The sequence below is a fragment of the Leucopleurus acutus genome (assembly GCF_964270905.1).
Source record: "Leucopleurus acutus genome assembly, chromosome: 15".
Lineage (NCBI taxonomy): Eukaryota > Metazoa > Chordata > Mammalia > Artiodactyla > Delphinidae > Leucopleurus > Leucopleurus acutus.
This window is the reverse complement of record NC_139157.1, coordinates 3,238,116-3,250,245: the sequence shown is the minus strand read 5'-3', so window position 1 is coordinate 3,250,245 and position 12,130 is coordinate 3,238,116. Positions and strand designations below refer to the sequence as shown.

Genomic DNA, 12,130 nt, shown 5'->3' with positions numbered 1-12,130 from the left:
GGAAGCGAGCACCCTCTACCATGTGGATCGTTAGTGGGATCTACTGGGGAAGGGAGTTTGGGAACCTTTATGAGGACTTAGAATTGAACAACTGTCTTTTCGTTTGATGTCCGGAGGTTTTTACACCTGAGTCAATGAAGATCCTGGTGAGTGGGCCGTAAACCTTTCTTCTAAGTGGAAAAAGGGCAGTAGTGAAAGGTTGGGAAGGGGGACCCTCCACCTCAAGGCCCTTCTCAAGCAGACCAGCTTTAGGAAAGAGGAAATATAGGATTGAGGATCTGGGGAAATGTGTCCATACAAACATTCACCAGAGAAAGACGCGCTGCAGAGGAAACAGGTGTGGGTGCTCCTTTGCAGCCCTTATACCATGGATCGGACGTCTTACAGGGCCCCTTCCCGTGCATTCACACATGGGACATCGCACCTTCTCACATGGAAGTGTCCAGCTGTAGGTTTTGTTTTGCTTTATTTGTATTTTTGGTTTTCTAAGGGATTTTGCTATTCGCATTAATAAATGTCTTTGTAATTACAGTGCTTTCTTGTTTTTATGTTTATTTTTTTAATAAATATTTTATTTATTTTGGGCTGCACTGGGTCTTTGTCGCTGCACGCAGGCTTTCTCTAGTTGCAGTGAGCGGGGGGCTACTCTTCGTTGCGGAGCACGGGCTGTAAGCGCATGGGCTTCGGTAGTTGTGGCACACCAGCTCAGCTGTGGCTTGCGGGCTCTAGAGCGCAGGCTCAGTAGTTATGGCGCATGGGCTTGGTCGCTCTGCGGCATGTGGGATCTTCCCCGAGCAGGGATCGAACCCGTGTCCCCTGCATTGGCAGGCGGATTCTTAACCACCGCGCCACAAGGGAAGTCCCCTTTCTTGTTTTTAAAGCCAAATTTTATTTTAAGAATAATGTTTGCTAACACAGGTCTTCTGTCCGTCCGTGGTAGACAGTAATTACAGGTTAAAATGCAGGGAAGGATAAAAGGGGGGTAAGCTGTCCTCTATCTATTTGTGGCCATCTGCTGTCTCTGCTGTCACCCAGGCTCAGATGCAGCACCCCTCCCAACAACGTGAAATCCTCTTCAGATGCTGTCATTCCAATAACTTCTACTTCTCCTTTCCCTGGTGGCCTCTTTCCCTCCTCTTGTGTGACACAATCCTTTTCCTTTGTATGCTGTTGATGAAAATTCCTGGTATCTTATAGGTTAAGTCTCTTCTTGTATCGATTTCACAGCATTTTTCAATTGGCCGATGGGACAAACTGAGGCCCTGATGTGTGCTCAGGATAAAACAGATCCATTTTAACACCACCCAGTTTTTTCTTTCTCCACCTTGACAGATAAGGAACTTGAAATTCTGGAGTGGTAACTAACTTTCCTGGGGTCCCACAGCAAGGGAGGCAAATGGACACTCATATCCAGGCCTTTTGTACCAAGTTGCAGGCTCCTGGTGCTATGCGGGTGCCACTGCCCCACTGCGTAGCTGAAAAGATGCTATTTGGTATATTAAAATAGGAACTCCTTGAATTTGAACTCTGGGTCACCTTTAGAAACTCAACCATGTCAAAGCCCTAAGTAGAAGGTCCCTGGGGTCAGGACTGTGTGACTCCGTCTCCCCGCAGCCCCCAGTGTGGGGCAGGGCCACGTCCCCCGGCGGTGCTCCTGGGAACAGCTCCTCAAGAAGGCGCAGCGTCCGAGTCTCAGTGGACCCAGGCTCCTCTTGGTCTACAGGTCAGTCATTGCTCATTAGTGCTCTGTAAGGCCCGGGAAGGGACAGGGGTTGGGGAAGGTCCTTGGAATATAGTCCCAGCCTTCAGAGAGCAGTCAGGGTGATGGAGGAGACAGACAAGCTTCCTGGGGAACACCTGCACTGCAGGATCCCGGGATCGCATTGTGTACCATCCACCCCTCACCTCCTTCCCTAAGGCCCCTCACCCTTCTCCAGTAGACTTTACGCCTGGGGCCAGACCACTGAGGCCAGTTTACTTCCCAGTCCTACTTGGGCACTGGTTTTTTTAAAAATATTCTTCCAATACTTTTATATTAATAAGTCTTCTGATCTGGGGTATTTCTACATGAGTTGCAATAAAACCTAGTAGGAATAAAACCCAGAAAAACTTTAAGCGGCAAACAGTTTACAAGAAGCACGTCCCACTTGGAAAGCAGGCACACACACAGTAAAAATACAGCCCTTTACACTTACATTCTAAGTTAGAAAGCAGAGGTTCAGAATATCAAGCTTTAACCAGTAGGATTAAAGGAAGGATTCTGCCACTAGATGGAGAAATTGCCCCAGTCTAGCACAAGCGGTTCTGGCTCCCTGCTGGGAAATCTTACCTGCAGGAAAGATATTTACAAGGGTCATATTGTTTAAATGACTGCGGCAACTACACCTTACATTTATAAACTGTAACATTTTGTCAATTCATTTTATGTATTTTTGCTTGAATGGGGTAGACATCCCATATTAATCTTTATGGCATCTGTATGTCCTACATTCTGCCATTACCATATTCATGATTCAGTGCTGACTATTTAACTCTCTGGAAAATCTTTTAACATTGTTTGCATTTTGTGGCAATTAGCCTTGAGTAAATAAATACATGCAAATTTCACTTCCAGTCCTGCAACTGATTAGGTCAAATATTAAAGTCTGGAACAGATTGAAAGCACTTCTCCAGGACAGTCTTAACCACCAGCTATAACGAACAGCAAAATCTCATTCCGAAAGAGGAGAAGTTTGAACAATAACTAGACCAACCAAATTTGCACATCGCCTTTATTTTGCAGAAAATGCCTTCTGCTGATTGTCTTTGGCTACATTATCAGGAGAAAAATATAAACAGTGGTAGGTTTAACAGTACAAGAGATTAGCTACATATGCATAGAATAAACACATGCTAGCGGGCAGAGCTGGACATTTCCACTTTAACTACAATCTGCCGTCCTCAACTATGATTTAATTCTGTCTTTCACAGCTCAGCTCCAACTGCGACCCCTGCCGCAAGGGGGACCTGAAGGCTACTTGAAAGCAACAAGGAAGAGAATTAAAAGTGTGCTTTTTATCTCACTAGAGTAGGACCAGTGGAGCTTACATATGGATGTGCCAGTCACCTACGTGCCCTACGAGAAACAAAGTTTCCGCATGCTAGCAAGTCATTTTTACTGTGAATCACGGCGAGTTAGGCCAGCTGCATTGCTTGCACGCTTGAATTCACCTGCAGCACACAAGGACCCAGGACGGCACTGCCGCCACCGAGGATGAGCAAAGGTGGTGCCAGTGCGGCTCTCGAACGAACGTGTGTTCTCCTCTTATGTATTTTAAGGCCTTATCCCCTCCCCCTCCCCATGAGCCTACCAATCAAACCAAGACTTGCTGCCACGAGAAAGTCCTTGCATCTTTAAGACACAGGCTCCAGCTCACATGGACGGAGGCGACACGGGCGTCCATGAGGCTAGGAGGCGGGCCTGGGCGGAGGCATCGTACTGGCTGTCGGCAATATCTGTGGCCGAGGAGGCCCCTTCGTACAGTGGGGATCCCGAGGAGGAGGGAGCGGAGACTGGATGGGCGAGAGAGGCAGAGTGAGCAGAAGAACCTCGAAAGAACTGGGCTCCCAGCCCGTTGGATATCCCTGCCGCCTGGGCACCGGGGGTGATGGTGCCGCCGCTCACCGACCACAGGCTGGGGTACTGACTGAAATGGAAGAATGGAAAAACAGACAAGTCAGAGACCTGGGAAGGGGCTCCAGGTCAGCTGCAGGAGGGGAAAACAAGCCACCCAAATCCCACTCCTGATAAGTGGGTTACATGACAGCTTTCTTTCAAATGGGCCCCTTCCTCTGTGTTACTAAACCACGCTCTGACGTGCATAGAAGTTACTGTCTCACGTATTAACAATGAACAAAATCATTAGGACAAAATCAATAGTTAAAAAGGCTGCTGACGTAGACATAACTCCTGGCAGAGCAAAACACTCCAGCTTTGCTCATGTTCAGAATCCAAAATTCTCAGATATACTGAATCAGATGTTTCAGAGGATGTGTCTAAGTATCCGTTAACTAGCACGCCCCCCACCCTGCAGGGATTCCTTCGAGGGGGACGACAGGCTTCTCTAACACCGAGTGGGGGGGGTGAGAAGCCAGTGGCTGCCGTATGGGCAGCACATCTCAGCACGCGTTAGTTAGCCTGACCCACGGCAGGAAGTGCACCAGCAGTGAGACCCGGAAGCAAACCCCAATTAAATAGCTTTATCACGTTAGCCTTGTTCTGCGACCACCTCTGAGGCTCTGTTTCCCCATCTCTGAAAGAAGGAATTGGAAATGGGTATTAAACCCCCCAGTCTGGGACCACAGGCTTGAGTAGCATGACACTAGGCTACAATTTTGTTTCAGGAAAATGTCTCTCTCTTATAGTAGAATCCTTTTATAAATGAATAATGAGACTATACGCTGTCGTGGGCTATACAGTTCACCAAGCCATGTCCTGCACTTCAGATGCATTTGAACGTGCAAACAGGCCCGAGTTAAGTGAGGTAGGTTACCATCCCCATTTTACAGATGCAGAGAAACAAGGCTCCGAGATACATTGACAACCTCTAACATCCTCGGGGCTGGGGGGGGGGGGCCTTTGTAACCTACAGATCATCCAGCAGTTTTCTAGATGCCTTCAGAGCCTTGGAAGAGCCCGCGGATTAGGTATTGCTTGCTTTACTTTTAACAGTAGACAATTAGATTCTTATTTTAAAGGAATTGTTTCCTAAAAATAAAGAATTAAGATCTTAGGCAAATAGCGATAATCTATACACAGAAACTGTTCTGCTTTTGAGGTCAAGATGCCTTGTCTACAGACTCCGTCTGCTGTAAGCCAACTTGTCCAATCATTTAATATCTTTGAGTCCATTTCCTCATTAGAAAATGTGGACTGACCTCTAGTTTTGTTATTTTAGTTCTCTATTGTAATAATCCTATGAAGAAACGCAGTACATTTACCGACCAGCTCGATTTCTTTAAGCCAGTCTCCCTCTATATAATTTTCGAGTTAAGAAAATAGTCATCATTCTTTACAAGTTACCCAGCACATACGTTAAGAACATTGATTCTATATCCACAGAAATCCAACAAAGTTACTTCCTTAATTTAAATCCGCCTGTCAAAAAAGGTTCTGGAAACATTTCTGCAAAATTCACCTACTGACCCCAATAACCCTGTAAAGACAGGCTGAGGCTGGGGTTATCTAGTGCCCTTTTCTTGAAGAAACAAGGCTCAGGAGACTTGTCCATCACAAGAACTAGTAAACAGCAAAGCCAGGATAGGGGTCCTGGTTCCCTTGCGTCACAGCCCAGCTCCCATCCAGCCTGAGGGAGCAACTGGTCTTCCCAGAGGACAGGCTGAAGCAGGAACTCACAGCATTCATGTAATCTGGAGTCCCCGGACACACCTGGCTAAACGGTGAAGTTATAAACAAAAACCCAACACCCATAAGTGAAGGGCAGAAGAGAGGCCAGTGAATGAGACGGCATGAAGTCACAGGCACTCCCAGGACAGTTTGCATCATTCCCCAGACATACGTTACCTGGAGCCCGTAGGAGAACCAGCATTCGGACTCATGGGGAGCATGCTGGTGTGGGCAGGCATTCCGAGGCTGGACCAATTGTCGTGGGATGGGAGCATGGACAAACACGCAGATGAACTGTCAGAATACGCTACGGGACGTAAGAAAGTGTCATTACTGATGGGATCTTCCAAGAGTGACAAAGTGCATTGAAATACTCCCAATAGCTGGAGCTACCCAACGTTGAAAACAAAATGTGTGCGATATTAAGTAGAGAAAACAGTCCGCTAGCCTGCTAAATTGGTCATCAGAGGCTAACACTTATTGTCCAATGTATATATTTGAATATATTCCAGTCCCCAGGCTTTTTCTTTATCATTAGCTCAACAGCTGCCCTGTAGAAATGGAATCCTACAATCACATGATTGAGGATTAATTACCTTTAAACATAAAATCAATGCAATTTTAACCTGCCTTTTCCCCAAAGGATTATTTCTTAAGAATTAAAAGGACTTTAGAAACCAGGCAAAATTTAAAATATGATCTTCTAGCCTCTGGCTGGACAACTATTTCCTTCCCAAATAAGCTCCTTTCATTTCAAATCAGCTTTAATTGCTTCATTGTTTTATGGTGTTCATTCACTTCTTCCCTCCTTTTGGAGCCAGACAAAATGAAGTCTGGGTATCCATGGTGTTCGAGAGAATTAGGTCCAAGGATCTTCACGGTCTGGCCCGCGGATCACAGGACTCAAGCCTGCACCAGGGTCGCCTAGGGGCTTGTTAAACCACAAAGTGCTGGGCCCGCCCCCAGAGCTTCTGATTCTGTGAACCTGGGGGCTTTTCAGATGATACTGGGGCTGCTGACCCGGGTACCATACGTGGAGAAACACGTGTGTCAGTCAAGCTAGTAACTCGAGTGCGTGGCTGGCCCGACATCATCACTTTCGAAGGGTTCATGAACTATCCAAGCCTGGGCGCCCAGACATGGGCCCACGGTCCTGGAGTAAGCGCTGGTGCAACAACGGCCACACTCGGCCCCGAAGGCCCCCGGACTGGGCGCCTCTGGGGCCGAGCCAGCGGCGACACGGACATGAAAAGAAGGCCCCTCTGGAGCCCTGCGGACTGCCTTTCCCTTTCCAGGGCCTTCCGGCCACCCCCAAAGCCCGGCCTGCTTCCGCTCAGGACTTACTTGGAGAATTGTTCCGATGCGCGTAAGGGCTGGGGTAGGGGGCTGGGCGGCGGTTCCTCAGGGCCGGGTACCTCTCACAGCCGTGCGTGGAGGGAAGAGAGACGGGGCCTCCGAACTGAGGGTGAGGGGTGGCAGGTGGACACAGGGTGCTGGCTCCAGGGATCAACCACCCCCCTGCTGTGAGAGAAGAATGCTGAGTGCCTGACTTTTCACCACTTCCATTATTTAAAGGACAGGAGGGGAAGCCCCCAGAGGTCCAGCGGTGAGGGCTCCGAACTCACCGCCCAGGACCAGGTTCACCCTGGTCAGGGAACTAAGATCCCACAGGCTGAGCGGCATGGCCCCCCAAAACCCCAAAACACACAAACAAACAAAAACTACCAAAAGACGGGAGGGCAGAGGCCAGGAAGTGGCAGATCTTTTGCTCAGGATTCGGGAACACCGAGGACCCAGCGGAGTCTTCAGGTGCCTCAGGCTGGCCAAGGCTTCTAAACCCACAGGACAGCCGAAACCCTGGGAGACTGACCCCGACCTCAGCCAAGCCTGAAGCCTCCTAAACACCCCCAGAATCCTCCCGGCCTCTTACGGGATGTTCCGTTCCCCCAGGCAGGTTAGCTTTCAGGGCCTACCTTCTGAGCTTGAATATAATGTAAAAAAAGACAGAATCCAGACTCAGAGCCAGGCGCATTCAGGACACACAGGGCGAGCCGTGCAGTGGAGGCCCTCGTCCCCCTCGTCCCACCCCACACCGTAGCACAGAGGGGCTACTGTCCTGGCTGGAGGGGCACCCATGTTCCGCTCACCTTTCTTCTGCTTTAGGCCCACACTCTCCCCGCCTTACACATCAATCAGAAAATTGTTCCAACATTGCCCTGCCCTCCTTTAAAACGCCAATTTCTTCTCCATTTCCTTTTTAACTTTAAAAAAGAAATCAGAAAAACAACCACTAGGAGGACGACAACTCTGGCTCCAATTCCCAAGACAACATTCAAATGACGGGAAGGTCCAGATGTGGCCACAAAGTTTGGGCTCCATCACTTGCCAAAGCCATTGTTCATATTCTGCTCTATGACTCGGCAGCCCATGAGCCACTTAGGAGAGCTGTTTGCTAAATTAGTCCATAAGATGACAAGAAGGGAGGGAGGGAGGGAGGGAGGGAGGAAGGGAGGGAGGGAGGAAGGGAGGGAGGGAGACAGAGAGGGAGGGAGACAGAGAGGGAGGGAGGGAGGGAGGGAGGGAGGGAGACAGGGAGGGAGGGAGACAGGGAGACAGTGAGACAGGGAGGGAGGGAGGGAGGGAGGGAGGAAGGGAGGGAGGGAGACAGGGAGGGAGGGAGGGAGGGGGAGGGAGGGGGGAGGGAGACAGGGAGGGAGGGAGGGAGGAGGGAGACAGGGAGACAGGGAGACAGGGAGGAAGGAAGAAAGAAAAAGAAATAGAAAAAGAAAGAAACACACACAGTTTGAGGAGGGTGCCACGCTGGTTTGTCCAGACTCCTGAAGTGGGCAGCAAACACTAACTTTCCTCTCTCAGGGTCCCCTCCCTGCGTGGAGAGGAGGGCTAGACACAGCCCTTCCTCCTAACGGACTCTGCTGCAGACCTGCGTCACTTCGCTGGCTCATGGAACTCCTAAAGGAAGCTAGACTTAAAGCAGACTTTCCCATCCTACGCTCCACTGCTTCCAGCATGAGCTGATGGGCCATTCCCAGAACCGAAGCAGGCTAAGGGGAAAACCACACGTGATCACAAGCATCGTCCCAAACACGGTCCTCCAGTTTTCAGTCATTAACAAAAAGAGAAGCCATCTCAAAGCGGATACGAGCCGGGCTCTCCTCTTGCCCAACACAGCAGGGTGTAAACACCCATCGAGGCCATGGTTGGAGCTGCCTTGAAGCACAGCAGAAGAACCCCAGTAACTTCTCCCCAGGCTTCTCTGTCAGGAGTCCTGTGGGCTGGGGGAGCATCCGCAAGCCCAGATGGAGCAGAGGCTGAGGGCCAGTAGGTTGAGGACCAGTCGTAACAGCATCAACACACAGGGCCAGGTGCCTCGCACAGCAAAGGGCAATGTACTCCCCAAGCGCACCCAGAAGCCCTGTCTGCTCCATCCCCAGCCCCCAGCTCCCAGCAGGCTAGCCCCCGAAACAAGGCACATCTGGCCAGAGCGCAACAAACCGTACATGGGGAGTGCCCAGACTGCTGGCTGTCTCCGGGGTCTTCCATCACGTCCTTGTGATGGCTTCTGCCAAAGAAGTGCAGCGAATTGTCAAGGAGGACATTCAGACACAGTATTTGCAGCAATAGTTCAGCTTTCTGCACACTTCTTTGCTCAAAGGGTATACTTAGAATTCTCTCACCTTTCCTTTGCATCAAGGAAAGCTTTTGCAAATGGATTGTATTTAATTTTAAGAGCTGTGATCTGAAAAACAAGAAGTTGCGTTTACTAGTAGGTTGCTCATTCGCCAGAGGATTTAATTGGGCCCCAAGAAATCAGGGACCCCCAGCGCCCCCGCTAAACATTCAAATGCAATCAGATTATTTCCTGGTATAGCTTTCTATTTGGATCTGAAGTAGCCGAGGAATCAGCATATTTTATAAAGAAGAGCACAGTCATGGAAAGCTTTTAGAGGCTGACTTTCCGAGTGGAATTCACAATACGTTTAACCTCCTTTTGACAATATGCTGTGTGTATCAACCAGACAAACAGGGCTCAGAACATAACCCGGGTCTGCTTGGGAATAGTGACTGGTTCTAGCTGGCAGTCAACACCCACCGACACCTTGACCAGCTAATCACAAACCGCCTGCACTTTGGGGTCAGACTTAGATATGAATTTACAGGCACTAAACTGTATTCTGTATCTAGGTGACTCCTCACACCACAGATTTGGAGGGATGCCCCCAACCCTTTTAGGAAGATTCCCAGAGTAAGGAGAGGCCCCCCGCCCCTTTCTCTGAAGTCCTGTCCTTAAATTCTTACAGTCCTTTAACCTAAATGTTTTATTCATCTTTTCATTTTGAGCCTTTAGTAGTGGACACTTTTATGGAAAACTAAAGGGGAACGTGCTTGAATGAGTACTTATTTTAAAACTTTTCTCCCGCTGTTCCAATTTTATAGTTACGGTAAATTACTTGAAAGGGCACTAATTATCAGTCTAAAAGTACAATCATCACACAGGCTCCTGGCATTCCCGGGAACCTCCAGCAGAGCCTTCGCCAGACCGATGGCTGCCCGCGCCCCTCTCACCTCTTCGTTCTGATAAGCGGTCACCGCTATGAACTGCGTCTCCGGGAAGCAGTGACTGGTGATCATGCGCTGCGGACCCCCGACTCTCACGATGTGGATTCGAGGCTCATACTTATGTAAGGAGTTCAACATGATCTGAGAGACATAAACACGGGAATGGTGATCATCAAAGTCCTACCGTTAAGACGAGAAAACATCCATGTGTCCTGCTGAGGAGGAGAAAAATACATCCAAGATGCAGAGAACCCTGCAGCTCGCAGGAAAACGTCTTTCCTGTTGAAGTTGGTAGGTTTCCCATTAGGTGCTGCTCTCACCACTAGTTTGGAAAAGGAATGTGAGATGCTGCACACCATTAAAGGCAATGAATGCCCATCACGAAATGCTTTGACCTGGTAGAAAGTTCTAAGGCTTCCAGGGCAGCTGCAGACAGCTTTAAATGCCTGAGCGAGATCACAGCTTACGGGAACACCGGGTCTCCCAGTAACAATCCCCAAGTAAAGACGTTCTGTAGAAAAGGACAGATTTACAAGTTTGTTCAGACTCCACGCAGTAAATATGTGGACGTATTCAGCGCTAAAGCGACCGTTTACCATCAAGACTGGTATTTTCTCTACCCCTAGGAAAGTTGAGGGCTAGGACGCAAAATTTCCCCCAAACTTGAGATCTGCCTGAGTGTTCAAAGGGGAGACTTTGCGCCCTCTCCCCGCTCTCCAGGCCTTGGTGTTACCGTCGTCAGTTTACTATAAACAACACTGCAGGCTGAACCGAGGAAGGCAGATGTCACCTCCGTGCGCGCAGCGCCCTTCCAAGGCTCCCCGGGGACAAGGTGCAGAGTCTCGGGGGCCCCTCCTCGCGTCGTCCGCCGCCCCGTCCCCGCACCCCATCACACCTACCTGGCCCCCTCCATTGAGCTTGTTGGTGAGCTTGACTTTGCTGAAGGAGACCGGCGCCTTCATCCAGTGCGCCCCGAAGTTGGGCGAGTCGGGATGGATGTAGACGCAGCTGGGCGCCTGCGGCTCAGGCTTGCCCCCTGGCACCCACTCCCCGTTCACGTACTTCCAGCGGTGGTTGTCGGCCGCCACGAAGTCCAGCAGGAAGGAGTACATGGCGTTGGGGTCCAGGCCAGACACGTTCACCTTCAGCACCGGGAACATCCTCCTGGAAAGGAAGGAGCGCAGCTGGAGGACCCCGGATCTGACCCGTTAGAACGAAGAAGCCAGGGGCATCTGCATTTGGAGCAAAGAGGAGCCCCCTTGGGAACTAACAAAGGGGACGCCCGAGCGCCCCCTTCCCAGGACTCTCCTAGATCCACAGGAACCCTCCTCACTACCCCCCACCCGGCCTCCAGAGGCAGGGCTGGAGGGGACCTGGCAGAGGGTTGCAGCAGCCGGGTCCAGCCCGCGGGGCAAGCGTGGGCGAGGCGCGGCTCGAGGGAGCCCCCCGGGAGACCCTCGTGCCCAGAAGTGAGGATTACGCGAAGAAGTCCCAGAGGGACAATTAAGGGCCACAAGGGTCTGTTCCCCAGTCTGAGCGGAAATGAGCAAAAAGACCGGGAGAAAGTGTTGGAAGGTAAGGAACTTTGCAGCCCGGCTGCCCGGCCCGCCCGAGCGCGTGGCACACGCCGGGTTGGTGCGCGCCTACCTGCCGTTCTTGGTCACGATCATCTCGTTGGTGAGCTCCTTGAAGCGCAGCCACAGCTCGCTCTCCTCCAGGCCCACGCGCAGCTCGCGTTCCGTGGGGTCGCCCTTCTCGCTGCCCGCCTGCAGCTCGCTCTCCACGGCGCTCAGCAGGTGGTCCACTCGGTACTGCAGGCTCTTCCCCGCGCCGTCGGTGCCGGGGGAGCTCATCCTCCCGCCTGCCCCTCCCCACCGCCCCCCGAAGCCCCGACTTGCTACCCGAGAGCCACCTTCGCCCCAGTAGGCGGCCGCTCTTCCAGGAAGAGGGGCCGCTCGGGCCAAGACCTGCGAGGCGCCCGGGTGCCAGCACAGACCTGGGAGGAGGGCGAGGATAGAGATCCGGGGGGGAGGGGCGGGGGAAAGGGGTGGGGGGAAGGTTATTCCACTTGAACTCCCGCAAGGAGCTACTAGAGGAGGTCTCCGGGGAGAGAAAATCGCCCCTCGGCATAAATAGAGCCTCGGGAGCCGCCGAGGGGGCGCGGCG

At 51.2% G+C, this 12,130-nt stretch overlaps 1 protein-coding gene across 3 annotated transcripts; it reads right to left on the bottom strand.

Moving 5' to 3' along the window:
• Nucleotides 1-3,412: 3,412 nt before the first annotated feature.
• On the bottom strand, nucleotides 3,413-11,817 carry TBXT (T-box transcription factor T; the record flags this gene model as incomplete). Of its 3 annotated transcripts, none has more annotated exons than XM_082855324.1 (8): nucleotides 3,413-3,686; nucleotides 5,564-5,693; nucleotides 6,731-6,907; nucleotides 8,905-8,966; nucleotides 9,082-9,143; nucleotides 9,971-10,105; nucleotides 10,864-11,128; nucleotides 11,612-11,817. In XM_082855324.1, 8 exons carry the CDS (start codon nucleotides 11,815-11,817, stop codon nucleotides 3,413-3,415), a joined length of 1,311 nt encoding a protein of 436 aa, XP_082711450.1. The 3 variants fall into 3 exon arrangements, with proteins under 3 accessions (XP_082711450.1, XP_082711451.1, XP_082711452.1); XM_082855325.1 differs by having other exon boundaries at nucleotides 6,731-6,904; XM_082855326.1 differs by lacking the exon at nucleotides 6,731-6,907.
• Between the last annotated feature and the right edge of the window lie 313 nt (nucleotides 11,818-12,130).